This window comes from Neodiprion fabricii, chromosome 5, assembly GCF_021155785.1.
Source record: "Neodiprion fabricii isolate iyNeoFabr1 chromosome 5, iyNeoFabr1.1, whole genome shotgun sequence".
NCBI lineage: Eukaryota > Metazoa > Arthropoda > Insecta > Hymenoptera > Diprionidae > Neodiprion > Neodiprion fabricii.
Genome location: NC_060243.1, coordinates 8,041,534 through 8,069,498, shown reverse-complemented (window position 1 = coordinate 8,069,498; position 27,965 = coordinate 8,041,534). Strand labels below are relative to the sequence as shown.

Here is a 27,965-nt window from a genome sequence, read left to right as displayed (position 1 = left end):
AACGAGTAAACGATATTTGAATGTCCGTGATTTTGTGTTTTTATTATACTATTCCGTCACTATATTCCGTTATTTTGATAAATTACGAAGCTTTTAAAGCAGATTAAAATCTCAAAAGATAACTGCTTTAAAAAAAGTCCGGTAAAGTCAATATAATCATGGATTGGTACAGTGCGTGCATAATTTTTCTACAAGAACAAGAAATATCGAAATCGGAACGAGAGTAATCATCTCCTGACATCGAATAATTCGAATAAACACGCGATTTGAATAAAACGTACATAACGAATCGTTTACATCACGATATATTCTATACATACATACATATATGTATATATAGAACACACACGTAGTGTACAATATCTCTTAACATGTTATCTGCATTGCTGAGTCCCGAATTTGAATACCCCGAGATTATTATATATTGATCCGTTATATTATACTGAAGAATCCAAACTGTGTACATATGTTTAACACCCGACAGACGTGACCAAGAGGACATTTTTTTCATACAAATGAAAGATGATTTAAAACTGCTTGTGTTTACTTCTTTACTATACTAATCTTCTTTGGTTAAATCACTCTATCTCTCCTCTCGCTTCATTTGGAGAGAGACTTTGTTGAAGATTGACTGATTGCAAAGAGGTCAAGTCGTATCCCATGAACAGCATTTGTGTACTTCTAATAACGTATGGATGTTGCAACACGTTTTGGCTACGATGGTCTGCAAGAATAACGTCCTCGGAAATTGGATAACTGACTTGATCGTTCGGTATCTGTAAGTGTTTTTGTCGATAAAGAATATTCAAAAAATATGGAAGCGAAATAAAGGCCACATATAAACGAAAAATTGCTTGAATTATTCAAGAGAACTATTATTTATTGCGTACGATGACTGATACAAGATTTAGTAAGTATTTAATGTACCTGTGGATTGTCAAGGCATAAAAGTGCTCGGGACAATGTAACGGAGGAATCTCCTACAGCAAAATTTACGGAAAAACGATCAGTCTGAGATTGACGGTTCTCCTCGCTACTAAAGCAACAGCAGAATGTAGATAATAGAGATGAAGATTCAGTGTCCAACTGATTTGGGGTATTAAAGCGACAAGGAGCGTAAGCCCAAAGAGTTTTTGAGTTTGCTTCGGTCTCCTCGTTATCTTCGATTGCACTCCTTCGCATGATTCCATGCGAGGTTGTTAATTGGAAAGTACGATTTTGATTTCGTATTCCATAAAATATTGTTACAAATATTTTGACACATAAACTCAAAACTCACAAATTTACAACGTGCAAAGTGTATGACAGACTGAATCTAGCAACTTAAACCATTTTTAAACTGTGAAGTTGCAAAATTATAACCAATATCTTCGCTTGTCTTTAAAAATGTGAGAAGTGTTTTCAAGATGTGAATGAAACAAAAGACTATGAAAATAATTATTGCAAGAATTAATCAGTCGCCAACCGGGCGATTGCAAAGATTATTCACGGTTGAAGATCAGAATAACTAATACAACTATATTGGTATTTCTGACGAGCCTGTTTCACTTGGTGTTTCATCTTGTTCTACTACATTGCATAATTTGTTCCATAGATCCTCAAGTTCAGTCTGACTTACTTTATTCTTGCAAAAGTTCTTGAGAAGTTGGGAGTGGGTTGTTAAAAAATCATCCCCTAAGAAATGTATGAAAATTTTTCGTGTTTCAGCTGAACTTTGAACAAAGTTAATTTTATAATTAAGTATTACTGAGTACAAGAATAATATTAGATTCTTACCAGCAGAGATCTGTGAGATTATAAAAAAGTTGTCAATACACCACATACTTTCAAGGAATCTCAGTATCCACCTTACTTCCAGGTAGATTAAATCGGTGTTGTTCTTTGAGTGTAACAATATCATTATGCCGCCATCGTCGTCTATAAATTCTTCCACAGAGACAACATCACGATTTTTTAATTGGTTCAGAATTTTTGCGCGTACTATATTTTGTTCGGTGTAATCTGATACAGCTGAAAGTTGTAATAATTTTCGAAATTTATTTTGATAGCATAAAGCAAAGAGATAGAAAAATAAATAGAAGCTACCACTATTAGCAAATGAAGATTGTATCATAATGTTTATAAAATGATATTGGATAATAACTGGAAAAAAATCTACCACATAATTGTAATCAATTTTTAGGCATTTGGGAATTTTAATATGATAAATAAAGGAATGACTAATTTATAACTGAGAAGTGTCATTTTACCACCAAATAAATTTGACGTATCTTTAGCTTCAGTGAACCGCTGAATCCAAGGCGCTATTTCAAGAAGATAGCATTTTTTCACAGTTTCGAAGCGGCACTCGACCTCCAAAATTTCAAGATTTTTATCTGAGTCCTGTAAAAAGGAGTTCAATAATCGGTAGATGATCGCATGTAAACATTCGCATTCTTTGTAGTGATTGGGGAAAAAAAAGGAGTGAGCCAATCATTTCAGGCATAAGAAAACATGCTCCGGTGATATTGTTACCTGTGAATTCACAGTGATCTCCATAAAAAATTCCAACACCTTTGACTTGACTTTGGCAGTGTACAAGTACTTATGATCCGATATCCATTTCTTATCTACATCGTTGAATTTGAAACCCAACACAAAGCTGGATACAGTAACACATTTTTTGTTCAGATGATTCCCAGGATCATGTTTATTAAACAAATCTTCAAATTGATTTTCTTCGGGTAGGAAATCTCTGTGTGTCAGGTAAAAAAGCATAAATAAAATTTTGTTTAGCAGTGACAATACACAAATTCAATAATCAAAACACACTGAATTTTCAATAACAAGGTCACCTTGCAGAAAATGATGAAGGAAGTTAAAAATGCTTTCAAAAGTAACGCCTAGCCAAGATTTGCAAAAATGTATTCTATATTACTTTGTGTATGGGGATGAATATCTGATACTTTTCTGTTTTGTTATGAGTTTTGCCTCCTGCCTTTTCCCAGGCGTCCAATTCGTTCCTTAAGTCAATTGTCCTCTCAATGAGTTTTTCCTTAACTTTCCTCAATTCAACTAGTTCCTCGTCAACCTTTGAAAGATGATTAAAGAATTAAGGAACTTGTAAACTTTAGCAGAACACATAATATAATTCGAAACCAGAATTTTGAAATGTGAGCTTACCTCCTCGTCAGTCATGTTGATCAAATTTTTCTTCCAGCAATTATGATCTTCCGATTGCTGATCTAACCGGCCTTATTTAAAGCACCTTTACAAGTTGAAAAAGTTCAATAATGAATACTAACAAATTTTATCTGAACATCATTACTCCTAAAAACAAAGATAGTTTAAAAACTCTGTACGATAGCAGGTAAAAAATTTGGATTTATTAATTAAATGAGATTAACAACCAATTATAAATGCATAACACAAGCGCAACCCAAGGGACTATACATTTGCATTATTTTGGGTATACAGGGTTGTCTTGCTCAAGTCGCAAAATGTAATCAAAATATAATGGTTACTGATGGTTACTCCCCTTACTTCCACTGAAATATAACTATACATTTCGGTGCTTACTCCTAGGTATATTTTCGCGACCAGTACTCCGCAGGTATGTGCGATAGCTTTTTTATCGACGGGAACCGTTCAGACGCGATCTTACAAAACACACAAAACCATTTGAATAACCGTCTTTAACAGTGTTTTGTTAATGGAGTTGAGAATGAAAGATTGGGGCTAAAATGAAATCAGAATTAATATCTACCTCCAAACGCGTATTCCAGTTTTTACGAACCAAACGAACGACTCTCAGGAAGATACGAACTTGTTTGTTATATTGATAGACCTCGAGTCGAATTCAGGTGAATATTTCTGCGAGAAGGCGAACGAATTAAGCGGTGCCGACATTCGAGGTTTAAAAATAATATTTAAGAGAGCTTGGCTGACGTGGATTTTGGCGGGAAAGAAAATTGATCATCACGGCGCAGGTGGTGCCATAAAAGATGGCCGAGCTAATACCGCGTAGCAACAAAATTGCAAAATAATTTGATTAGCTTCTATATTTTTTAGCATAAATATTACCTTGTACTATTTTTTTATCACACATTAAAATCAGTGGGCCGTTATTTTTTCCGATCTAAAGTGTACCATTATTAATTTTTATTGTTAAATTACTAATCATCAATTTTTGTAGGTTAAACATTTCGACATTCTTATTGTGTAACTGTTATAATCTTTCTAAATAGTCGAAAGTTATGCGTGTGGTTTATTATTACTATTATTTGAAGTTGTTTAAACTTACTTCAAAGTTTACTTATTATTCGAATGTAACATTATACCGCGTTCATAATCGAGGATAGTGTTTATATCCTGTACATTATAGTTTTGGATTATCTTCCTTTTGCGTTTCTTTCAATTACTTACCAAAGAAATATTATGTCGATAAATAAAATGTCCGATAGAAATCATCAAGAATTTACTAGTTTATTATCGGCGTATTCTAACCAGGTGGGATTTTCCGCGATTAATTATATTTATTTTCGATAATCACTCGAATCAGGCTCACTTGCAAATTACTCAATTCCTGAATATCCAATAATAATATTCATTTAACTCCGCCATTTTTATACATATATACTCAATAACTTCATTCTCGTACATTTCATTTCAACCTCATTCTAGCATATAAGTATTTTTAATTTGCAATCTTGTTGTTAGACTATCTCTCAACAAAATCTGATCTGTGATTTACATTACAACCAACTTTGTTGCACGTTCAATTGTTCTAGGATGACTCAATGCTCGAATCAATAGATGGAATATCCTTGGAAAATGTCCACACAGTATCGCTTGATTATTTGAACGAATGCATGAGCGATCTGGAAAGCAAGGATTCGGGAATACGTTTGTCTCCCGGTTCTCCTGGAATGTTCCCATCGGATCATCGCATGGACAAATTTACTGAGCATGATTTGGCAAATCTTGATATCGCCCTGGTTAAAGAAGGGGATTTATATTTGAAATCTGAATCCAAATTTGAAAAGAATAATGTTATTATTCCTAGATTAGGACATGAAATATATAAAACCAAGAACAATCTCGATTATACCCAAAATTCTGAATCTATTCTAGCAATTTCAATAGAGAATTTACAACGTAATTGTAAAACGTGTGTTGAAGTATGCGGTGAACGTGAAGATGCATTTATGAAGCTCGATCAGATTCAAAAGAATACGTTGATCCATGATTCAGAGTTGGATAAACACAACGAACTTTGTTCTGGTGAATTCGTCATCAAAGCGCAAAAAAATAATGAAACTGAATGTCACAAAGGACCATCAAAGAGCGAGTATAGCACTGACAGGGATTCAGAAATTGAGAAAAGCTCAGACACAGAGGAACCGGCTCATGACTGTAAGATTGACGATGAAGACAAGTCGTGCGACAATAAAATTAAAGTCGAACTACTGCCTCAAGGTTGTGAACAATGCCCAATGACATTTAAGTACAAAAGACACTTGGACCGACATTTGGAAGGTCATCAGAAAAATAACTGCCCGTATTGCGACGCTAAATTTGCCAGAAAAAAACATCTGGACGTTCATTTGTTTCGGCTACATGGAGAGCGGATAACTAAATACCCTCATACATGCGACATCTGTTTAAAAGGTTTTCCAAAGCGACTGTTACTAAATCGGCATAAAGCTAATCATCATAACGAAAAGGCTCAAACGTGTGCAGACTGCGGTGATATATTGGACAACAGTTTAGAGGCTCTAAAACATAGTGAAAAACATAGTCAGGAGAGAAGATTTCATTGTGATAAATGTCCTCAGGCTTTTAGTATGGAACAGAAGTATCTAATACATGTAAAAAATCATGATACATATAAATGTCCGAGATGTGAGTCTGGTTTTGCCTCTAAGAAAAGAGCCAATGAACATTACCGGTTAAAACATTCAGCAAAAGTACCCAAAGAACCTGAAACTTCTATAACTGGTAAGCTATAAATTACATACGACCTTTTATTTTAATTAGAATTGAAATCTGTGTGAGTTTTTATTGAAATTATTTGACTTCCAGGGATGTTTTACTGTAACGATTGCCGGCATAACTTCATGACCAAAGATAGCTATCTCCGCCATTTGAAAACAGCATCGCACCTCAGTAAAATGCACGCCGAAATACCTCTAAAAGCTTTGTTCACTTGTACAATTTGTACAAAACAGTTAACATCGCGTAAAGCATTAGATCAGCACATCAGAAGAGTGCACAGAGATGAAAAGAAATATTCATGTGATACTCAAGGATGCGAGTTTCATTCGACTAATAAAAGCGACTTGGAAAGGCATAGGCAATTGCACATAGAAGAGAGAAATATAGTTTGCGAACATTGTGGAAAGACGTTCACTACGATCAGCATCCTTAAAGATCACGTACTGTATGTGCATAACATGGAAAGACAATTTGTGTGCGAAGAATGTGGAAAAGCATTCAAAAGGAACAGCCTGCTCAACAGACATAAGATGTCTCACCAACAAATCAGACCCTTTACCTGCGAACAGTGCGGAGCTGCATTCAAAAGATCACATCATTTAACAAGGCACATGGAATCATGTCACAGGATTACGTTAGAAAAGAAAAAGCGGGTAATGTATATAAAATAGATTGGGTATATTTGTCAAGCTTGTAAGTGAACCCAAAATCACTTGTTATCGAACTTATCTTATGATTTGATTTATTTACCAGGTGGTCAAGTTAATGAAAACTGAAGATGGTCGATTGGTACCAATTCCCGAGGAACCTAAAAAACCGAAAACTAAAAGAGTTAAATCTAAGAAGGATAGTCAACTGATTAGCTACGATGAATCTAGTGCAAGTGTAACGAATCGTCTTCTTATAAGTAAAGACATGGCCGAACTGTCTACGGAATTGTCGCACGTTACTCCCATGTCTACAATTACGAGCTCAGAATCGGCTGACATGTCCCTAGGACTGTCAAATACAATTTCTGAGGTTGATTCTGTGCCTCAAATATTGTCTCTGGTCGATGTTAACTCTGGTCAAGTAGTTACTGTCGAAGTAACGAATCCGGATACACTGCCATTAACGGATTTGGTTGACCAATTTGAGGCTAATTGTAACGAGATCCTTGGGCTATCTAGCTACCCTGATCTAGAATTTCAAAATGGTATTTTAAATACAGAACAAAATTATTATGATCAAGTTAGTTATGCCGAATTACCCTTAGAGAATGTTGGTGAATCTTCGCTCTTGTTAGACCCAAATTCGAGTAAAATGGATAGCCTACCAGCTATTGAAAATTATTTAACACAACCCTTTTCTCCATTTCTAAACCTCTGAAATCTTAGATTTCTTGACAAGTAATCGCACGTTATACCTAGAGAATGTAGACGTCTTACCTAGAGCTCCTAACATTGACCCTGCAATAAAAATCTATATTTTGATGATAACACAGTGCGCAAAAAAAGAATTTTTAGCTAGATATCACGACTATATTTTTTCAGGTCGTGTAAGAGAAATTTCTAGTTTGAATAATGTTACCTAATAATGTAGGTACTAGAGGCAAAAATTTAGCTTTAGAAAGTGACAAAACTTCAGTATTAATATTGTAATATATAAAAATGAATGCATATAAATTTTATTGATAAATTATTTAAAATCGTGTATTACATTGGTGGAATGTTGAATATGAAATAAAAATAATATATACATAATTGCACAATGATTTTCCTACATTTTTGCATTTCCGAGCATTGATCTATAAAAACTTATTGCTTTGAAACGGTACAAAGAATAAGTAACGGCACCAACAGTGGGACACTACTTGGTAGTGGGACGCTTTGCTATTTCATTGCAATAATGAGTGGAAATTTTAATTGTTTCAATTTTTGTTCATTGAAACAATTGAAATTTCCACTTATTATTGCGTTGAAATAGCCGAGTGTCTCAGTACCGGGTAGGGTCCCACTACTGGTGCTGTTATATGTGAAGATTTTCATTGAACTTAGACAAATACTCATTACCTTCAATATTCCAGAAATTTCTCTGTTAAAATAATGTAACAAGTACAATACTCAGAGATTAAATTTAATCAATGATTTATTTGGTTAATTAATATTCACACTTGATTTAATTCTAAGATGCCTATTATTTAACAAGTATTGTATTAGTTTTATCACTCAATAGTCAGTCTATAACATTGAATTTAACGACAGTTTAGTTATCCAGTATAACTCCACTTTAAACGAAAACTTCTCAAGCAACACAGAGTACTCAGTTTCATATGCGCAATTGCACAAGACTCTTCTCGCCAAGCAGTGATATCTCCAAAAAATCCAATCGCACTAATGTCGTCAATTCATTTAGTCAACTGCAGCTAATTTTCCTTTATTAATGATGATTCAATTATTTTAAGCATCACATAACACGATAGATAACAAATTTGTCAAGGGCAAGTGTGCACAGATAATGCACGCCATTGTTTTCAATGTAGAAGAAAATAATGATTTTAGTTTATTATACAATGCGTACAGTGCTTAGTTCGCTTGTATGTATAATTCTCGTATCAAAGGTTTTTTTTCACTTTGTTTTATTCAGATTGCATGCAGAGTAAGGTTAATTACAATTCGTTTATAATAATTGTTGTTAATCTATGATGTTTCAAGGAATGTTCGGTTTTGCTACTAATTTGATTTGTTACAAAATTATGTCTTTTTTAGAGAGTTAACCTTGAATCCCTTTACATGTAAAGTATTTGTCTTTAAATATTGAAAAAGAAATGCTACGTTTTTGGTACGCTAATATGATTCTCGATATCAATCATAAATCTCTTTCTGATAAATGCAAGTAAACCACAATCATAAGAAAACCGAGAATATATTAAGGTAACATCAATACCTCTTAGAGAATAAACACCAAAATATATATCGTATTATAGACAAAGTGAACAAAAATTCAATAAGTTAGAATATCAGATTTGTTGTCACAAGGACACTGTCGGCTCTTATAAAGCATCAAAAATGACTTTTTTCTCAAAATAAGTAATTCAATAAAAGTCAAATAATCATGTTGTACAGAGTAACACACACAAGGCCAACATAAACATTTTTTCTAATTTTCATTCGTGATATCCATCGACTTCCATCTTTGTAGCAAGTAAAATATTGTGGGATGTACATTATGTATTGAGAGTATGATGTATTAAGTTTAGAAAATGTTATACCTGTACACAATAACTCCTGCTATAGCAGCAACAGCCCCTCCAATCAAACTCCATGCTATAGTGGAAGGTGTAGTCTTTGGGTTTTGATTATTGGTGTTTTTGTTTGGCGAACCATTTTGCTTGTCTGTTCCGAGCATCTTTTTGTACAAATTTTTTTCATGTTTGGCATCTTTGGCTGTTTTTTCTTTCAAAATAGCCAATTCTTGCTGGATTGCTTTCGAGTCGGGATCCAGTTTTGCAGCTTGTAGCAAAATTGCATAGGCAGCAGCACGTTCCCCTTTATGTTGTAAAATTTTACCTTTCCTAAACAACGCCTTGACATTTTTTGGCTGACATCTCAGGACATTTTCCACACTTTTCAATGCTGCGTCATATGCCTCTGTTTTCATTTGCGCTGCTGCTAGGTTATTACAAACTTTCATACGATCTTCTAGCAAAGCTTGGAGGTCTGCGTTACTTATAGACTCTTCCTGATCACCCTGGGGATAATTTATCCCACCTTTAGTTTCATCCAAATAATCCAAAGCTCTTCTATAGCATTGAACTGCAAGCGATGCTTCATCTCGAGAATACCACCAATTTCCTCGCTCCCGTTTTTTATTCCTATGCAACGTGGAATATTTTATGAAATAATAATAGTATATTCGATTACATGAATTGCCATTCCGTTTATACAAGTGACAGAATAATCTTATGGTAAGAGTGCATATTATTTGATTTTTTCTTCCAAGTTGGAAAGCGACGGGAATGAATTTAGAGAAAAAATGGAATGAGAAAGATTGCAAAAATCCTAATCAAGCCATGTCAATTAGCTTCCAAGTCTACAAACTCATTTGATTACCCAATATTTTTCCTTTGAGCAATTCCCAAGGTTTCAATTTCTGGTTCCATTTCAACAGACAGCAACTCGATAGTATAAAAAAGTTTAGCACCACCAGGTATGTCTGGTTCCCTTCCTAGGTCGCCATAACCAAACCGAGCTTCAACTTCAACTTCAGCAACTTCTTCAACATCCATTAATGCAATAACCAAATCTAGTCCCTGTTTTATGCATATATAAATTATTTGGCATAAAAGAAAACTTATTGAATTATTCCAATACGCCATAAAAACACTTTTGTATGACTGTTAACAGTTTCTATATATCTTTAATTCAATAATTGCCAATGTATCATACCTGTATCACTTCGACATCTCCCAATTGAATGGTGAATTTTTCATACTTTTCAACGACAGTTCCATCTTCCAATTTTCCAGTCAGATTAATGCTACAAATATCTGACCGATTTGGCCTTGTTCCTTTCTGTCCAGCTTTGACTACCTTCTTTTTCAATTGACCAACACCTAGTACATCCATCCATTCATCTTCTTCGTGATCTTCAAGCGTAGCTTTTGTTAAAGGATCTTTCAGGTCAACATCAAAGTTGAGCTCATTCTGAATGAAATCAGCTTGACTGCCAGCGTTATCAACAGTTTCGTTATCCATTTCGACAGTGCTCTAATGACAAGAGAAAAGTCGGATACAATTGTAAAGAGCAATTGTATATACACGTAAATCATCGTGTCAAGTAATAACATTCCATACTTCTATTTTTTCGTAGATTATGATAATCCGGCTAACAGTTACCGGCAAATTTTTATTACGAGGTAAAAATTTGACGACTGATTTTGGTTATGTTATGATTCGTCACGGTCGTTTTCATAAACAAAGCAAGAATTTTTCAAAAGCGAGTAAAACAAAGAATGCCGAACTGAACTTATTATTTCACCGAAGTAGGAGCACAAAATATTAGACGAATTGTGCAAAATCATCATTCAACATCACGCACGATATTGACTTTCTATGAATATAACCAGACAGACACAGGGATAAAAAAATTATACGCGAGTTATGGAATTTGTCTATACGTACCTTTACTGGTTCGGAATATTCACACGAACGGCTCGTTGGGTTGTGTAGAAAATTAATATCACAGGTTTTTTCGATAATTATTCGTCAACACCGCGGTCAAACGCACGACCGCGCAGTACACGAGAAATCAACTCGTCTGACAATGAATCATGTATCCGCCTATGGTATCCACTAGCGCCCGAACCGATCGCTACTGCTAGCAGACGATTTAAACGCCGAACTTTCAAAAGGTACGTAAAGTCATCACGAAGAATTCTGTATTGCTCGGCTTATCGTAAAACAAAATAATTGCTGATCAATTAAATGTGTTTGTCCTTTTTCATTTCTATAACCGAAATTTTTCGTTATCTTCAACTAAGATGTTTGAGGAAATCGTATAGTGTGTACGAAGGAGGCAAATTCGGTCTTTCCGAGCCGAGCGTCAGCTTGCAATATAAGTCGTAGGTCAAGCCGAAGATAAATATTGCAAGTACGCGACGTGAAAAAACCGTTGCCTCCTTTTTGCACTAAATTCTTCATATAACAAAAGTATGTTATGCGTTTTTTCACGAAGCACAAAATTGAGGTTAGGGTCGCGTAATGTCAGATTTGATCGTGACAGCGCATGCGTCCAGTAGAGAAAAGACCACTTTTAACTCTGAGGACTTAGAAGTGGTCTTTTCAGTACTCTGCGCATGTGCATTCGCAGATTCATTCGACCATCATAGAAACGGGTACTTTGTCTACGGAAAACACGCATGGAAAAACGTGTAAATCAGGATAGGGTTGCATAAAAAGAGTTTCTTTTCTTTGCCATTATCTTTACCTCTAGTCCTCGAACTTGATCTTTGAAAAATGGACATCGGAATTTAATAATTCATTATCGGATTAAATTTACTAAAGATATGTGTCAAACAACAGAAGACACACTGGAACCATACTACGAACGTTTTTTGCTCCAAAAAAAATAGTCAAGTCTTTACGAAAATACAGGGATAAAAATAACTCATTTGTGTGCCGAGAATACATGAAGGTAATTCATATATGAAGGTTTTTGGAATTCAAGATGACTTGACTACACAGTGCGTTGACTATCAAAAATATTTATAAGTTGGTTGAGCTGCTAGACTATGAAGCGTCGTATATAGTCGATAGTTCAGACGTAATATAGAAATTGATCATTTTGTACATTTTTTTTTCTTCAATAGAAACGGTAAACCATGTTTTTTGCTCTCTTCGATACCTTCGCCTGAGATTTAAACTGTTAAATGACGCATAATATTTATTCATTCTCATCGTAAAACAGTGATCAGTTGCCGTGTGTATGTATTTACGTACGTATGCCCGTACATACATACGTATATCGACGAAAATACGGCAGCACGACTAAAAAATATTTCTCCAGAGTAGAGAAGCCTTCGTTTCAAAGCGGCACCTCTCTCCTGTAATATACGTGGCAAATGCTCAGCCAATCAGAGCAGACCACCTATTGCTTCTGTCGGATCTGCGTCAAGATCCGTTGTCAGTTTAGGTCGGTATCCCTCGTCCTCGGTTCTCCCGGTTCTCCGCCGCTCCGTCCTGACATTCCTTCACATCTCGATTCGTTATTCTCATTAATAAATAATGAAACTCCTACTAATCTTCGGCCTCGTATGGCTGATTTCATGTTCTGGGAGTACCGCCGACACCCCAAAAGGACCCAAAGTTACAGATAAGGTAAGGGATACGAGTTTGTTGAAATATGTCGGCACGGGGAGACAAAGAAAAAAGTTCAACAACTATGCATTACCAAATAACAATGATGATACGATCCTTCGAAATAAATAGATTCGAATAGATTGCTTCACTTTTTTTTTCAACTCTCAATATTTTTCTTTATAATCGTCACATGCCCGCACAGAAAAATAATGACAAAGACAAAACGAGAGAGACGCCCAATGATTGTTTGCTCTTAATATTCTTTCTTTTTTTAATTCATCAAGTTTCGGAATAATATCCTTCGGGCGTCAACTTTGATGGAAGCAGTGAAAAAATATTTCCTTGCGGAAACGCACATAATTGTTTATTATTCTATTTTTACTTGAGGTTTATGTGATTGCTAATTAAGAATATCTATTGTTTTAGGTATGGTTTGACATAGAAATTGGCGGTGAACCAGCTGGAAGAATCGAGATTGGTTTGTTTGGTAAAACTGTTCCAAAGACCGTAGCAAACTTCGCCGAGCTTGCAAAAAAACCTGAAGGAGAAGGTTACAAGGGAAGCAAATTCCACAGGGTAATCCGTGACTTCATGATCCAAGGTGGTGACTTCACAAAAGGAGACGGAACCGGCGGTTCGTAGTAAATTCTTCAAAGCTTCGAATTATAGCCAACCTTCTTTTCAAAATTTACAGTTTTCATTTGTTACATGATGCCGAAACAGGACGCAGTATTTACGGAGAACGTTTTGCTGATGAAAACTTCAAGCTCAAGCATTACGGTGCTGGATGGTTGTCCATGGCCAATGCCGGCAAAGACACAAATGGCTCACAATTCTTCATCACCGTCAAGCAAACCCCTTGGCTCGATGGAAGACATGTCGTTTTTGGAAAAGTAATTAAGGGAATGGTTAGTTCATATTATTCTGTTTTATAGAATACTTAGCTTAATCACTTTATTTATAAATTTTTATACAATAGATTCCTTCAGACTTGCCACTTGGAGAAATATTATGAACTGTAGATGGCCAAGGCTTCTTAGCAAAATGATCAACTTTTCATCATTACAATTGATAGAATTAAGAACAAGTGTGGTCAGTCTGTTTTAATGAGCGAGACATTCCATAAACTCGTTTGAAACAGTCAATCAAATCTAATAATCAACCTAGCAAGACTATATACTTTCAAGTTCTTAGATCAACTTGTTCAGAAGACTACTAACATTCAATGCACATTATTTACTCACACAACGCTTTATGAAATACCATGTGAAAAATCAAATGAAAGTTGTAGGAACTTTTTGTATATTGTTATTACATTTTCGAAATACTTCAGCACTATCAATGTAACAGAAATTTCGAATATCGTATGCGGTTACAGAAAAAATTTGTGAATATCGTTTGATTCAACTTTTTGCTGTCCAGGATGTCGTGAGGAAAATCGAGAACTTGAGTACGGACAGTCGTGACAAACCATCTAAGGAAGTGAAAATAGCTGATTCTGGTGCTGAAACTATCGAAGAGCCGTTTGCAGTTGCTAAAGAGGATGCAACTGATTAAACCTTGAGTTACTAACTGGTGTAATAAATGTCCCAAGCTCAACACGTCTACTGAGGCCTGATGCATAAATCATTTATGATTAGAAATGCTATTGTAGCGTCGTTGAAATGACCAAGTTTTATTACCTGTGTGCTACAATTGGTCACCGAACAATGAAATAGGCTAACAATTTTCTCAATCTACAACTACATTTTTACGTCATGTCGATGAATAAATTTGTTAAAATTTTGTAAAATTTGTTGCCACCATTATTTGTAAATACCCTCGTCTTATTGTCTACATTCTAAAATTCTTTCTTCGTTTGCAATCGCGCATATTTTTTTCAACGCTTCTGTAAGCTCTCCATTTGAAGGTAAAGGCATATAAACAGCTGAAGGTTACAGCGTTAAGCGTGCACGGTTGTATGTAGAAAAAATACGGTATCTTCAAGCAATCGCGTGAAAGGTCAGCATGTTAAAAAACTTTTTAGAAAAGATATGCAATAAATAATCGCAGCCGTTACTACGGAAATAACACTCATCCAAAATGAACTGTTCGAAGTAATTTTCGACTCCATACGCATGTAGGTACCCGATCCGTATTTAGCATCACGAAAACAGTGGACGATTCAAAGTATATTTATCATAGTAAATTGCTATTGCAGTGGTTTTTTGGAATTCTAAAAAACATCTTCATACCGCGTCACCCTGTTTCTTGATTTACCAATAAATATTCTACCTGATCTATAATATGGACAATAAATTTTAATAAAAATCGATTGTTAATGGTTAACTAGTATTTTTTAGTAAATTTCTAACATCCGCAACAATTAATACAATCTGTGTCAAATGAGGATCTAACCACATGGAGTTACTGAACATTAATCTATTGTATGAAGAGATATAAAAAATGCATGTACTTGTCAAATAATATGGGCCCCGATTTAACAATTTCGGAAAACGAACACCATTATTTATCAATGCACTGGCAGAGAGAATAAATAATAAAACATATGTGTTCTCGGGTTGGACACTTTCTTCCTTTCAGTGTAGTGAAAAAACTAACTTCAACAACCTGTGAGAAAAAAATTATTAGCTGAAATAGGTAAAAGAGAAATTAAATTTTCTGAAAAAGACAAAAATGTACTGATTAGGTGAAGTAGACAAAGGTACGAATAGCAAAATAAAAAATGAAAAACATACACTGAAAACATAAGGTGTTGAACCCTAACATCATAAACGCTTCAATGGTCGTAGGGAAGATTGTTTCAATCAATAACAATTATCTACTGAGAATTGTATTCAAGTCAATATTCCGTTAGCATAAATTATCTTATCCTCTTCATTGTATGTACTAGAAAAAAAAAACTAGTGCGTTAATCTGAAAAGGAAATTAATATGATCAATACAATAAAATTAATATTTTAGTACACGTTCGATTTTTTCAGAACTGAAAGGTATCACATTATCGCGTCAATGGCGCAGTGAAACTTGAAAACTTCATTATATGTTACAATATTAATTGAAGGCTCAGCTAGTGTCCAATCGGGCTGTGTCCGATAAATCTCGTGTCCAATACAGCTTCCGATTTTTTTGTTGCCCAATAATACTGGTGTCCTATCGGGTGACGTTCAAACGGACCTTTTCCATCATAACGCCTTCAAATTTAAGAATTTCTAACGAAAATACTTTCGACATTGAAGTTTCGCAAAGCAACTGGTTTCTGTAATAAAATTCGACATTAAAAGTACTTTCATTCGAAATTCCCAAATTCGAAAGCGTTATGATTCGTATCAATGGTCAAAAGCGCTCATCAACGACACTGTTGACAGATGCCGGCTTTGTATTCAATTACCTATATGTCCACGTGTAGCGCAACTTTTTAACCGGTCGTATTCATGGAGCTTATATTCCTGGAGTAATCCAGATATTTTTTCTGGCGAGATCGTCGTTCGATCAGAAAGAGCGGGAAAATATAAAGGGAGCAAAGGGTTAATATATCTAATGCTTTTGATCACGCGTGCGCTGTTGTACTCCAGACTATTATTGTCTGTAACGTTGCCCACAAAGAGGATGATTGAAGATTGCCCAAGATAGCCGGTTGAATACTGACGTGTACATCGACCTACGAGAAGTTGGCCTGCGACCCTACAATTTATTGAAAATTTTTACACCTAATAATTGTTTTGAAATTGTTCTTAATTGCTCTCCAGCTTTTATTATTCACATGGTTCTCGAGAAAATATGAACAAACAAAAACGCATTTTGGAAGCCGCTAGATGCTTCGCGAATTTCCAAAAATCGCCGAATTTGTGGAGAATTTAAGTATGTATGTACGTACATATACATATACATACCGTACAACATACCGTATAATTGTTTCTTAAGGGGAATTCTTGGCGAGCCGCTCATTAGTGAGTCGGTAAGTATAGGCCGCTGCCGTTGCCCCCGTGCCTTGGGTGCTCCAATGAGAATTTCTATCTTCATCAGCCGACGAATTTGATACTCTGACCCGTGACTCTGACACACAATCTTATATACGGGTCTTCAAACTCGCTGAAAATTTCAGTGGTGGGGGTGTCCTCTATTGAAGCACCGGCCGTTTCGCCTAGTGACCACGAGTGTTGCTGCTATCGAGGGATTCAGGCTGTGCGAAAGAGACGGAAAGGAATTTCAAAACCACAGACGGTCAACAACCTATCTCCATCTCTCTCGCACAGCCTACCCCCAGTCCCACCACCAGAGTTCCCCGACCTGTGTGTAAGACCAGCCCCCTGACACACGCTGCTAAAAGTGGTTCGCAAAATGTCTCTCGATTCTGCCGCCAATCTCCACCACTAGTGGCGCCAGTAGTAGTCTGACAAGCTTACGCGGGGTCAGCCTTAGCAAGGGCAGCGAGCGTGTCAGAAGTCTACTAGCGCCACGTAGAGGAACTAAAAAACGGAGACAAAACGCGTACAATTTTTTAGGGCGTATTCGGAAATCGACTGACCGTACTGTCAGTACTGAAAACCTACAGTATACGTAATTGCGGACTTGTGGTTATGTCTTGATATAAAATCAAGTTTCAAAAACAGATCAGTCTTTAAACAAGAATGATGGAACCGGAATAAAATATCTCGTTGAACAGAACTGCAAAAATTCTCATTGAAGACTACCGCATCTATGTAAATTCGAATATTCTTGTAAATAAGCGCGGGTATGTACCACAATAAATTAAAGATATCCGATCACATAAATATAAACACTACTGCAATTGCTTCTACAAGATATTGTCCGTTCTTTTACCTTTCCTTGTTTGAAGTTGCCTAAGAAAATGTGTGAGAAATTCACAAATCTTTCAATTAATCAAGTTCACAATGATTATTTAGTCAAGCTCAGAATCTCACCAATTTTTTCAGACATCAATATGTCGAAAGTAATGAAATTGGGATTGAAAGAGGCTCGGGAATTGATCAAGCAAAAAGAATTCAAGGAAGCTATAAAAAGATGTAAAACCATCCTTAAGGAGGATAAACAGAATTACGTAGCACTAGTCCTGCTTGGGGCCGCTATGCAGGAAGTAGAAGAACTGAGATCTCAAGCTCCGTTAGCTCTCAAAAAGGCAGCAGAACTTCAGCCCAATAACATTTTGGCCTGGCAAGGTTTAGTTGCATTTTACGAGCGAGAACCAAGTAACCATTCTGCGCTGCTGGAACTGATCACAGCTCACAGCAAACTGTTGCAGGTCGATAGGTAATTTTTATTAACAATTTTTCATATCTGAACAAAATTCAGAACTACCTTAATTTTGTGTTTGATAAGAGTTAATTGCACAAAACTTATTTAATCAATTATTTTTAGCGATTCTGCAAAGTTTTCTCCCACAATCAACAAAATTGTGGATCTTGTATTACAAATACAAGATGATACAGCCTTGGCACAAGTTATATCAACTTTTAACCAGCTTAAAGAGAGAGAAATGTTGAGCGAAGATAGAGTAAGAATAATCAGTTCTAGCTTGGCGAAGATTTTAACTCAGTATCCAAAAGATTTAAAGGAATATTCTACTCTGTTAGAAGATACACTTGCAAAGGTGTGCAAAGATGTCAATGTAACTAATAGGCAAGAATATTACAGAAAATATTTGAAAATTCTGTATAATATCGGAAAATTAGATGCTTTACTTACAGAAGCTGCTAGTATGCACAAAGAGTTTTCTGATGACACATATCCGTTGGGTAGGTGCATAGGGAACTGTTCGTATTGATAAAATTTATTTACAACTTTTCACCCCTGCTGTAATTTTCTTTACTTTAATTGCACTCTTTATTCTCAGAATGGATTTGTCGAGTGTATTCAGAGAAAAGTATTTTAAATGGTTCATGCAGTGGTATAGAAATAACACCATTTTATGAAACACTACAAGTTCTGAACGCCGATTCAAGTATGGCAGCGATGGCTAAAGCAGTAAATTTATACCAAAGTGCTAATTTCATTGAGGCAAGGGACACTTTAAATCACGTCGTTTTTCTTAAACCAAACTGGTTGCACCCGTGGGTGGCTTTAGCGGAAGTTAATTTAAAACTCTATTGTTTTGAGGAAGCTGAAAGGGCAGCTGCCCGCGCTAACCAATTAATAAAACCTGACACTCCATGCAAGATAGAGCTGAAGATACAACTTGCTATGTTCGAGGCAATAAGTCGAACTGCAAATTCAAAAGACTTGACTATTTCTATGGAAATGATTGAAGATGTGAGTTTTGACTTAGTCAAATTTTAACAATGTCAGCTTTTTGTATTCGGCAAATGAGGGATTAATTGAAAATTTGTAAATATTCACTTGCCAGAGAATCAGCAGAGATTCGTCTTCGCACAAATTTAAATTAATATTGGCACGTGTGCGTGTTCAACTTGAGGATCCAAAGGCAAATGACTTGTTGAAGGAACTTGAAAATTACTCGGAAACAAAAGTCGAAGCTACCGTCCTTAAAGCGATTGCCTTAAAAAACCAAAAAAAATTAGATGAAGCTGCAGATGTTCTTGGCTCAGCTTTAGAGAACTCGGAAGCGTGGTTGGTGCTGGGAAAAATTCATTGGGAAATGGGTGACTACAATCACAGCCAAATGGCATTTCTGAAAGGTATTCATGCCGATCCTTACAACTGGGAGTGCTTGGTTTATTTGGGTCACTACTATCAACGATATGGCAAAGACTTGGAACGGTGTCGAAAATGTTATCAAAAAGCCTTGCAAATCAATCCAGCCTCTGAAGAAGCAGGAATCGGTCTTAGTACAGCTTTCAGGCTCTTGAAAAACAGTGTAAGTATATTCCTATGAACAACACATCACCAAAGCAGGCTGAAATTTCTTCTGAAACCGTATCAGGTATTGAGATGCATGTATAACAGAATGTTTTTATATGTTCTATAGGAAGCAAACATGCAGTTGCTGCAGCGTGTAACAATGTACGGAGGGGGACCTAAGTGGGCTTGGCTTCAATTGGGCTTGCATTATTTAGACCAGGGAGAACCTGAGCAGGCAATAAACTCATTGCGTAATGTTATAAGGAGCAATCCGAATGACAAGTAAGTTAGAAATATTGTGATCACGGATATGAGTATCTGGTTCATTTTATTTTTCTACAGCCATTGCTGGGAGATTTTGGCTGATGCATACTTGGAAAGAGGAGCTCATACATCAGCACTCAAATCATACCACCGTGCCTTGGAACTGATTCCTGGATCTTTATATCCCATGATACAAATAGCTAACATTAAACTGGTAGTTATCACGAGTTAATTCTTCGAGCTATACGATTTTTGCACCAGTTTCAACCAATATACTCTTTTAGATACTGAGTCAATTTATAGAAGCCAAAAAAGATTTCGAGCAAGTCTTACTGTCTGAACAGAGCTATATCCCAGCATTAAAAGGACTAGCAGAAACATTACTTGGCTTGTCTAAAGAATATGCTTGTAAACAACTGCTGGGTCGATCAAGAGAAAATGCAGAACTAGCTGCTGACTACTTGACTACAGCTATCACAGAAAATAGTGGGATTTCTTGCATTTGGAAACTATTGGGTGATGCTTGTTACCAAATAGCAACTTTACCAAAGAAGTATTGCTTCATGAAAATTACTGCTGGCCTAGTCAAATCTCAAACTCAAGAACAGCATGTAACAATTGAAAGAGCTGATATATTCTCATTGTCCATAAAGTAATAATCAATTTTCTAATTTTAAGTAAAGAGACTTGGAATTTCCGTGAGATAAATAGTCTTCATAATATAATCTCTGCCTTTACCACCGTTTTCATGGCATCTATGTGACATATTTTTATAATACAGAGAGCTATTTGAAGTCTTAAACTATGAAAGGATTTTGTAAATATTTATAATATCACCTTGTTTCTAGGTCATACTGCCGCGCATTAAGTTTATCACCAGTTTCTGCATTACTTTGGCATGATTTGGCATCCTGTTATTTATCACAGTTGAAAATGAATTCAGTCTCCGATCGTCATGACGTGGCTAATAAAGCTGCAGCAGCTGCTAAGCAAGCTATAAAAATAGCACCATCTTCTTGGATGCATTGGAATCTATTGGGTGTGATCTGCATGACACATGAAATTAAGAATTACGCCCTTTCACAGCATTGTTATGTGATGGCGATTGACATGGAATTGCAAAATCCTGTAGCTTGGAGTAACTTAGGAACTCTGTATCTACATTTGGGTATATATTTTTCGTGTTTGACACCGGTTAACCAAAAAATATTTCAATTTTAAAAACTCGCTATTTCTATTCCCTTAACTTCAAGGCGATCCTTATAGGGCAAACGAAGCATTTTCACGAGCTCAACGAGTCGATCCTGGGTATAACAATAGTTGGATAGGTCAGGCTCTAATTGCTGAGAAAATGACTAGAAAAGAAGCTATGGATCTGTTCAGGCACACTACGCAGTTAGGGTATCACAATCAGGCTGCATTGGGTTACACTCATTGGGTTTTAACAACTCTTTTAAACTCCGAAGCAAAAAAAGATCCTCTCTATATATACACAATTGAAAATATGCATGCGGTATCTGTGGCAATGGACGGGATAAATTGGTACCTCGGTAAGTCAATTACTATTATTGACTAGCTATTCTAAGGAATTTATGTAATTATGGAATAAGATTATAAATTAAATTTTTACAGAACATGTTCCTGATGATCCCTGTGCCTTGAATGCTCATGGTTTATTACTAGAACGCCAAAAATTGTATAACCCTGCAGTCAGGGCATTTACGTTGGCTTTAAAATTAGCCACCAAAGATAATGAGAAAGACTCCTTGCGTGTTAACTTATCGCGCAGTTTAGTACAGCTCAATAAATTTGATGAAGCTGTTCAACTTTGTCAGGGTATAAAAAATGCTGATTTCAATTCCCACTGTCAGCTTGCTCTTTCGTTATTCAAAGGTATGCATCATTCAATCTATACGATCACAGGAAAAGTTTGTCTGTTCTTTCTGCAGTTTTCTCAATTCTCGAATATGCTATTTCGAGCTTGTAATTAAAGTAGGCAATCTCATGGCATGTGACCATTTCTATTGAAGTATTTACAGTTTTTGGTTGTAACTTACTTGAAATGAAAAACTAGTATCGTTTCCTGTTACCTGTTGAATAGGTCACCATTACAAAAAAATTATCCCCATTTCACCTCCTCTTAAGTGCTGCTAAAACAATTTTCTTGTTGTAAGTAGCCGAGAGATACGAAGAATCTTATGGTGCTTACGAAGCAGCCTTGCATTGGCTAGCAGGCGATGGCTCAGATAAGGCGCATGTACTTTGCGCGATGGCAGCTATGGCCTACATGTTTCAAGGCGTTGATGATGCAAAGACTCTACTTTTCCAATGCATTCGAATTCAACCGCCAACCGTTTCCGGACTCCTTGCCGCAGCTGCACTCGGATTACTTCATCAAGACATTAACTTGACTGCCTTGGTTCTGAGGGAGTTGAAGCCATATCAGGATCATCCAGAACACAGAAATCATATTACTTTGCTCTCCGCTTACGCGCATGTTGTTCAAGATGACCGTAAAACTGCTATTAGAGTATTGAGTAAAGCTGCACACAGACATCCTGGTAAGTAAATACCTAGCGATCGAATTTTAACAATTTTTGAACGATTGTTAGTTGGATGTTTGTTTCAATGCTAGGTGATGTCGAATCATGGGTATCATTGGTGCGTTTGTTGCCTGAGTCAGAGCCAAAAATCATTGGTAACAGTGCAGAGAAGGCTCTATATTTGGGCCGAAAAAATTGTACAGATACCGTGGCAAAAGTGAGCTGTACCTCATCGATTAGTCATCTTGTTTCAGGCCTGGGTGATAAAGGATTGAAATCTAGTGAAAAGACAATACACTCATTTCCCTATATGGCGGAAAGTTGGGCTACATTGGTTGCAGCACTTCTTCCACGGTAATTATTATTTTTTCTTTAAAAGTGAAAAGATGTCGTATCACATGGTAAAAAATCACATGCTTCTAGCATTGGTGACAGCTGCATGTGAAATAAATGAAAAGTTGGCCTCGATGTTTCCTATTCTTCTGCAATTGTTTCACTGATGCCATGGAACAAATTAATCTGCAAATCAACTTTTCTTTACTTGAATATTTGGGAAGTTAAACAATGTTGAAATTTAGCATAAAAATTCAAAAATCGAAAAAACACTCTTTAAAATATTTATATCTTCAATTATTTTAAAACAGTGATTGACTTAAAAGTGCTGCGGCATGGTATGCCACAGATCATACGCAGCTGAGGCCTTTCAAGCCAAATATACCCACTTGAAATTTTGATTCATAACCGCTTTTTGTTCAACTTATCCCGTGCAATTTCCAAAATATTAACTTGGAAGAAAAAATTTGAAATTGCTTAAACAATTCACGTTTCGTAGAATGATTAAATAAAAAAATTTATGGAAAATTCTAAGTCCCGTGTCATAAAAGTCTCCCGCTTAACATAGAACAAAATCGTATATAACTTCTTCAGTATTTCATGATTACTGTATCAGTTTTTTATAAAAATATTTTACGCTGTACCACGACTTTAATTTTTCTCATTTGATTTCTGAATTTAAAAAGGTTGGTTTATTACATTATTGTTAGATAGGGTGGTGACAATTTTGCTCAAACAAAATTCCCTGATTTTTGCCGTCAAATAATTCAGGATTTCCTGACGTTTTCCCACAAAACTTAGGTAATGTCCGGGAAATCTTACAACCAAAAGGTCCAGAAGTTGTGCACCTTGAATATATAAATTTGGATTCCTTCGTTTCACACAAATAATTAGAAATTGAATGATACCATTTCCGAAAGTTAGCTTAACTGAATTTACTAAGCATAATTGAAGTTTGAAAACGATTTATAAAAAAAGTGTATTTTTCTCTATGGTCCATCATAATTCCCTAACTTTTCCCGATAGACAAAATTCACTAACTATTCCCGGTTTTACCGGTTTGTTACGACCCTGTTAGATCCTTTAAGTATAAATTATTCTCAATAAAGGTAACTGTAGATGGCCTGGGGTGACACTATTTGTGCAACTATTTTTCGTAATTGATGATACTAATGCCACTATTTTGCTTTACTCCGGGCGTTGGAAGTCCTGATATACCTAATATTTGCTACACATAACAAACCTTATATGTAGAAATTTTCCCTCCATTTCAGATCGAATTTCAAAGATTCTAGTCCAAGCGCTCATTGGATGACGGTGTTAATTTCCATCATACGACGGCGGTTTGCAATGACCAGACCCATGGCTCAATGGTTATCAAACAACGAAAGAAAGGCTAGTCTTATGGCTGACCGAATCGTAATATCAGGATAAGTTGTGTATTGGTAAAACTATTCGATGAATTTAATTTTTCTGTATGCAATCAACTAAAGGAAATATCCTGAATTAAAGGAAGATTTCACCAGTTTTGGTACGTTGGATATCCTATAAATCTGTATTAACGGTCTAAACAGAGAAACTATGAGTTACTAACGACTTGTATTGCATAAGGTTTACATTCGATTGTGATTTTTATATTATGTCGTCACTAATTACACGAATTGTAATGTTTTATGCTCCAAGTTCCGTTCCACTTCTAAACTAGGTCTTTCAAACCAGTCCGTTGATATTCGTTGTATGGTCTACGTGTTCTTTCACTTGGGTTATATGCTCTAGTTCTGAAATTTGCAGGAGTTTTGTACTGCCCTTGATCCTTAATGCGACCAATTATTGTCGTACAAAGAACGTCATCCAATGTCTGCAATTAAATGTGAAAAATAATATTTAGCTATAAATTCGTAATCATAATTAACAGATCAGAGTATCTGACGACTTGAACAGCACGATTTACATACAACATATTATTAACCACAATTTGTCGTCCAAATAGGAAATTTTTTCATCAAAAACATAATGAATATTAATCAGATAGGTTTAATCTAGAGTTAAAGTCTACTCACTTTTGTTTCGATGTGATCGTTTGACTTTAATTGCCTGAGTACAGTCACCATGGGATCATTCTCATCTAACTGTGCTCTCTCGATGGCTTTCTGAACTTTATCCAACTAAATAAATGAATACAATGATGAGTCAAGTATCTAGTAGATCAGAAATACAATAATCACGTACCACTTCTATCGGGTAAAGATGCTTGACCTGAGATATGCGGTCATTACTCAGGGAATTTCTCAGTATTGGCAATACATCGTCGAGCCTGTCAAGATCCGACAGAGCTGCAACCTTGAGGAGTCTGACCGAGACATAATTGAATTGTTTTTCATTAAACATAACCTCTGCTGTGATTTCGGGTCTTCCTTGTTTCAAGGCAAGTCCTGCAAAGAATGTGGCAGCTCTACGGACTAGGTAGTTACCCCTCATTTTTAATTTTTGATAACAGTTCAAAGCATACTCAAAACTCTCGGTGGAGTTCTGAAACAAAATTAAAGTACATCTGTTAATGATTCATGCAGAGCATCGATACTGTGATTGTAGAACTAGTGAGGATAAATTTTCTGAAAAGACAAAGTTCTTCTGTGACAAAAATATACTATCGAACACAGCAAGTGACTCATCTATGAAAGTTGCCTACCTCTTTGTAACACGCTGCAAAAACTAAGACGACAACATCTTTTGGGAAACTAGTACCCAGGATGTTCTTGGACTCAATAGTATCAAATACTTGTCTGATTTCAGCATATCTTCCATGATTGTACAACAAATCCATTAGGATCTGACAGCTGACTACTTGATTGAAAAATCCTTCCAATTCAGGATTATTGAAGGCAGCCAACGCTTCATCGGTTTTGTCTAAGTAATAATAAGTACGCATAACGACGGGTCCAAATACAAATGAGCCAAATCTCAATTCCTTATTCTGTTTGTTAAATTTGATTAACATTTTCGACAGCAGTTCCAAGTCAGTCGGATTATCGTTTGCTAAATGTAACATATTCTTCAGATCTTCTGTGAATACCATGTTCTTCGACTCCCCATCAACAAAGGATACCATTTTCTCACGGAATTTATCGCTCATGCTAAGAAATTGCTGCTCAACATTCTGACGTTGTTTTTGATAACTGTCCAACCCTAACACTGTAGCTGCGTACAGTGTTCTTGTACCTTGAATCCAAATTCATAAAATTACCAATGCGTTTTCTAATTTAAACGTAAGTATACAGAAAAAATACAAGTAAGAAAAATTTCCCAACGAAAACCCGGCATTCGACCGGCGGAAGTTAGGTCTAGATCGTTAAATGGATAACAACAACGAAATTTAAGCTTGATGTGGGGTTTGAGTGCATATATAAAAATATTTTATATTCCTCAGCGAATATAAAATTTATTATTGAACCTTTTTTTCAATCGTCGGTTTTTATCGGAAAATTAACAGCGTTATTGTAAGTTAAGGTTGTAGTGAAAATAGTGCTTACCACTGACACAAATATTTTGTGTAATACTCTTGTTGAACACATTTAAAGTAGTTCTCAATAAACTTTGAATATTACGAGCCATGACTAAATGGTGAAAATTATCAATTTCTCAATTAATTCACAAATAAATTCGTTAGCTGCTTCCATACAGCTCCGCAGTTAGATCACGGTTAGAATATGGACGACGGAAAGACTGCTACTATCTCGAGTGTTGACAACGACTTACGACATTCGATGTCACGGTCTTCGATTGTATGCACGCTCAGTCCGGGCGTTAACTTCCGGTCTTTCAAATTATATGCAAGTAAAATGTTCGTCTATTCTTCTTCTCTCCTTTGCCTCCTCTCCCTTGGATTCCCCCATTTAACCGCTATTTGTAGTAGATCCATTCGGTTACGTAGTGACTCTTTTTAGACAGTTGATGATAGAATTAACGTAGAATGGTTTGTTGAACATAGTTGGAGCATCGTATTTCGCGATGTGAAGTTAGCGCCAAGCTGGCCTAACAATAAGCCGAATGGGCGAACTGAAACATTTGATATTTCATTATTTTCTCTATATTTTAGGCACACAATCGCGGAGAAGAACAAACAACGTTTTAATTATAATACTTCAGACTCTTATTCGAATGTGATAATTCTGGAATATGTAAGCGGGGCATTCCGACTGAACTCGACCTACGCTTGAACTCGATTGTTCAGATACAATTCTGAACTTTTTTCGGAATTCTGGTGGCCCACAAGAATACTTTACATTTTTTTCAGTTTTTTAAATCAAAGGGTTTAGAGTTATGGTTGTTCTTTGAAATTCAGTTTTTTTTTTTTAATGACATCTTTGAAGAAGACGTAGCGCAAAAACGAGAGGTCTGACAATAAAATTTCATTAAAATGAAGTACTCAGTTCGGTTCGAAGTTTGTCAAATAAATGCTGTAAAAATCTAGAACCTTCCAACGGATGATTTTTTTTCTCCTAAAATAAAAGAATTAATTTTTCAAGAACGTCTTGATTGATTTAACCCGATTTTTTTTCATGTCATGCATTCATTACGACCATTTCAAGTCAAAAATCAAAATACGAAGTACTCTTTTGGGCTAATAGAATTCCGAAAAAAATTGTGAACTGAATCTGAATAGATGAGGTAGGTCGAGTTCAGCTGGAATACTTGAAATATCTTTCACAATTAAGATATTCTGTTCAAACTGTACTAAAAATATTTTTAACAAAAGATTTTGCAAACATTTTAAATGAAATGCCGAGCTGGATGGGTTCTCAATTTATCACTATCAATATCATACATTTTCAATTTCTGAGAAACGACTAGATGGATTCGGAATTTTTTTAATTTGCATATTTCACGTGTAACACCTTGATGACTTTTATATACTTACATGACACTACTTTAATGTCATTAAATTGTGAATATTTCATGTGTTAAATGACATTAAATAAAATATATTATAGAGTCTTGGTGATCGGTCAATTAAGAAAACGTATTTTTAATTAAGAAAACACCAAGACTCTATAATATATTACATACGAGGTCGAGAATTCTTATTCATCAGACATTAAATAAAGCATATTAAATAGAATACAGCATAGGTAATTTGAAGGTCGTAAACAATATTTCAAAGAAATTAGGAACTTTATTTTTCATATTTTATA

At 35.7% G+C, this 27,965-nt stretch overlaps 6 protein-coding genes and 1 long non-coding RNA gene across 17 annotated transcripts; 3 read left to right on the top strand and 4 right to left on the bottom strand.

Moving 5' to 3' along the window:
• Window positions 1-642: 642 nt before the first annotated feature.
• LOC124183419 lies at window positions 643-4,541 on the bottom strand. 5 transcript variants are annotated; one of them, XR_006870976.1, is made up of 7 exons: window positions 3,163-3,516; window positions 2,946-3,070; window positions 2,515-2,734; window positions 2,250-2,382; window positions 1,777-2,010; window positions 928-1,674; window positions 643-776 (listed from the first exon to the last, which is right to left on the bottom strand). XR_006870976.1 is itself a non-coding variant. In XM_046571881.1 (7 exons), the coding sequence occupies exons 2-7, from the start codon at window positions 3,175-3,177 to the stop codon at window positions 1,517-1,519; spliced, it is 885 nt and encodes a 294-aa protein (XP_046427837.1). In that variant the 5' UTR covers window positions 3,178-3,247; window positions 4,405-4,541; the 3' UTR covers window positions 860-1,516. The 5 variants fall into 5 exon arrangements, 4 of the variants coding, with proteins under 4 accessions (XP_046427837.1, XP_046427838.1, XP_046427840.1 ...); XM_046571881.1 differs by lacking the exon at window positions 643-776 and adding an exon at window positions 4,405-4,541 and having other exon boundaries at window positions 860-1,674; window positions 3,163-3,247; XM_046571882.1 differs by lacking the exon at window positions 643-776 and adding an exon at window positions 3,746-3,846 and having other exon boundaries at window positions 860-1,674; window positions 3,163-3,247.
• Window positions 659-25,614, top strand: LOC124183413 (tetratricopeptide repeat protein 37). 4 transcript variants are annotated; one of them, XM_046571869.1, is made up of 15 exons: window positions 659-697; window positions 17,370-17,549; window positions 17,752-18,085; window positions 18,194-18,570; window positions 18,669-19,084; window positions 19,179-19,649; window positions 19,761-19,915; window positions 19,976-20,111; window positions 20,182-20,549; window positions 20,746-21,065; window positions 21,151-21,447; window positions 21,530-21,790; window positions 22,075-22,458; window positions 22,533-22,794; window positions 24,048-25,614. In XM_046571869.1, exons 3-15 carry the CDS (start codon window positions 17,760-17,762, stop codon window positions 24,205-24,207), a joined length of 3,933 nt encoding a protein of 1,310 aa, XP_046427825.1. In that variant the 5' UTR covers window positions 659-697; window positions 17,370-17,549; window positions 17,752-17,759; the 3' UTR covers window positions 24,208-25,614. The 4 variants fall into 4 exon arrangements, with proteins under 4 accessions (XP_046427825.1, XP_046427824.1, XP_046427826.1 ...); XM_046571868.1 differs by lacking the exon at window positions 659-697 and adding an exon at window positions 16,954-17,146 and having other exon boundaries at window positions 17,320-17,549; XM_046571870.1 differs by lacking the exons at window positions 659-697; window positions 19,976-20,111; window positions 20,182-20,549 and adding an exon at window positions 16,954-17,146 and having other exon boundaries at window positions 17,320-17,549.
• Window positions 709-8,019, top strand: LOC124183415 (zinc finger protein 83-like). Of its 3 annotated transcripts, none has more exons than XM_046571873.1 (4): window positions 709-778; window positions 4,770-5,979; window positions 6,064-6,629; window positions 6,730-8,019. In XM_046571873.1, exons 2-4 carry the CDS (start codon window positions 4,779-4,781, stop codon window positions 7,342-7,344), a joined length of 2,382 nt encoding a protein of 793 aa, XP_046427829.1. In that variant the 5' UTR covers window positions 709-778; window positions 4,770-4,778; the 3' UTR covers window positions 7,345-8,019. The 3 variants fall into 3 exon arrangements, with proteins under 3 accessions (XP_046427829.1, XP_046427831.1, XP_046427828.1); XM_046571875.1 differs by lacking the exon at window positions 709-778 and adding an exon at window positions 3,770-3,842; XM_046571872.1 differs by lacking the exon at window positions 709-778 and adding an exon at window positions 4,356-4,488.
• On the bottom strand, window positions 8,086-11,311 carry LOC124183418 (peptidyl-prolyl cis-trans isomerase FKBP8). Of its 2 annotated transcripts, none has more exons than XM_046571878.1 (5): window positions 11,139-11,311; window positions 10,404-10,724; window positions 10,068-10,267; window positions 9,227-9,829; window positions 8,086-8,389 (listed from the first exon to the last, which is right to left on the bottom strand). In XM_046571878.1, exons 2-5 carry the CDS (start codon window positions 10,710-10,712, stop codon window positions 8,371-8,373), a joined length of 1,131 nt encoding a protein of 376 aa, XP_046427834.1. In that variant the 5' UTR covers window positions 10,713-10,724; window positions 11,139-11,311; the 3' UTR covers window positions 8,086-8,370. The 2 variants fall into 2 exon arrangements, with proteins under 2 accessions (XP_046427834.1, XP_046427835.1); XM_046571879.1 differs by lacking the exon at window positions 11,139-11,311 and adding an exon at window positions 10,812-11,100.
• On the top strand, window positions 12,620-14,607 carry LOC124183420 (peptidyl-prolyl cis-trans isomerase 5). Its single transcript, XM_046571885.1, has 4 exons — window positions 12,620-12,833; window positions 13,242-13,449; window positions 13,539-13,723; window positions 14,238-14,607. Exons 1-4 carry the CDS (start codon window positions 12,741-12,743, stop codon window positions 14,370-14,372), a joined length of 621 nt encoding a protein of 206 aa, XP_046427841.1. The 5' UTR covers window positions 12,620-12,740; the 3' UTR covers window positions 14,373-14,607.
• Window positions 14,239-16,389, bottom strand: LOC124183421. Its single transcript, XR_006870977.1, has 3 exons — window positions 16,206-16,389; window positions 15,554-15,704; window positions 14,239-15,425 (listed from the first exon to the last, which is right to left on the bottom strand). It is a non-coding gene; the product is annotated as an uncharacterized LOC124183421 (long non-coding RNA).
• Window positions 24,354-26,511, bottom strand: LOC124183417 (pentatricopeptide repeat-containing protein 2, mitochondrial-like). Its single transcript, XM_046571877.1, has 5 exons — window positions 26,304-26,511; window positions 25,463-25,992; window positions 25,003-25,302; window positions 24,834-24,938; window positions 24,354-24,631 (listed from the first exon to the last, which is right to left on the bottom strand). The coding sequence occupies exons 1-5, from the start codon at window positions 26,383-26,385 to the stop codon at window positions 24,470-24,472; spliced, it is 1,179 nt and encodes a 392-aa protein (XP_046427833.1). The 5' UTR covers window positions 26,386-26,511; the 3' UTR covers window positions 24,354-24,469.
• Window positions 26,512-27,965: the final 1,454 nt, after the last annotated feature.

What these genes read in the sequence shown, in the direction of transcription:
- LOC124183419 (XM_046571881.1), bottom strand. An exon ending in TACGTCAAATTTATTTGGTG is followed by an intron (nt 2,011 to 2,249) that starts GTAAAATGACAC and finishes TACAACTTTCAG; the next exon opens with CTGTATCAGATTACACCGAA. An exon ending in AATCTCACAGATCTCTGCTG is followed by an intron (nt 1,675 to 1,776) that starts GTAAGAATCTAA and finishes TACATTTCTTAG; the next exon opens with GGGATGATTTTTTAACAACC.
- LOC124183415 (XM_046571872.1), top strand. Translation starts at nt 4,417, where the DNA reads ATGTCGATAAATAAAATGTCCGATAGAAATCATCAAGAATTTACTAGT. An exon ending in TATCGGCGTATTCTAACCAG is followed by an intron (nt 4,489 to 4,769) that starts GTGGGATTTTCC and finishes CAATTGTTCTAG; the next exon opens with GATGACTCAATGCTCGAATC. An exon ending in ACCTGAAACTTCTATAACTG is followed by an intron (nt 5,980 to 6,063) that starts GTAAGCTATAAA and finishes TTTGACTTCCAG; the next exon opens with GGATGTTTTACTGTAACGAT.
- LOC124183418 (XM_046571878.1), bottom strand. Translation starts at nt 10,712, where the DNA reads ATGGATAACGAAACTGTTGATAACGCTGGCAGTCAAGCTGATTTCATT. An exon ending in GAGATGTCGAAGTGATACAG is followed by an intron (nt 10,268 to 10,403) that starts GTATGATACATT and finishes TGCATAAAACAG; the next exon opens with GGACTAGATTTGGTTATTGC. An exon ending in GCTCAAAGGAAAAATATTGG is followed by an intron (nt 9,830 to 10,067) that starts GTAATCAAATGA and finishes CACGTTGCATAG; the next exon opens with GAATAAAAAACGGGAGCGAG.
- LOC124183420 (XM_046571885.1), top strand. Translation starts at nt 12,741, where the DNA reads ATGAAACTCCTACTAATCTTCGGCCTCGTATGGCTGATTTCATGTTCT. An exon ending in GACCCAAAGTTACAGATAAG is followed by an intron (nt 12,834 to 13,241) that starts GTAAGGGATACG and finishes CTATTGTTTTAG; the next exon opens with GTATGGTTTGACATAGAAAT. An exon ending in GAAAAGTAATTAAGGGAATG is followed by an intron (nt 13,724 to 14,237) that starts GTTAGTTCATAT and finishes TTTGCTGTCCAG; the next exon opens with GATGTCGTGAGGAAAATCGA.
- LOC124183413 (XM_046571869.1), top strand. Translation starts at nt 17,760, where the DNA reads ATGTCGAAAGTAATGAAATTGGGATTGAAAGAGGCTCGGGAATTGATC. An exon ending in AACTCTGTATCTACATTTGG is followed by an intron (nt 21,066 to 21,150) that starts GTATATATTTTT and finishes CTTAACTTCAAG; the next exon opens with GCGATCCTTATAGGGCAAAC. An exon ending in AGCTGCACACAGACATCCTG is followed by an intron (nt 22,459 to 22,532) that starts GTAAGTAAATAC and finishes TTTCAATGCTAG; the next exon opens with GTGATGTCGAATCATGGGTA.
- LOC124183417 (XM_046571877.1), bottom strand. Translation starts at nt 26,385, where the DNA reads ATGGCTCGTAATATTCAAAGTTTATTGAGAACTACTTTAAATGTGTTC. An exon ending in ACAAAATATTTGTGTCAGTG is followed by an intron (nt 25,993 to 26,303) that starts GTAAGCACTATT and finishes TTTGGATTCAAG; the next exon opens with GTACAAGAACACTGTACGCA. An exon ending in ACGATCACATCGAAACAAAA is followed by an intron (nt 24,632 to 24,833) that starts GTGAGTAGACTT and finishes ATTTAATTGCAG; the next exon opens with ACATTGGATGACGTTCTTTG.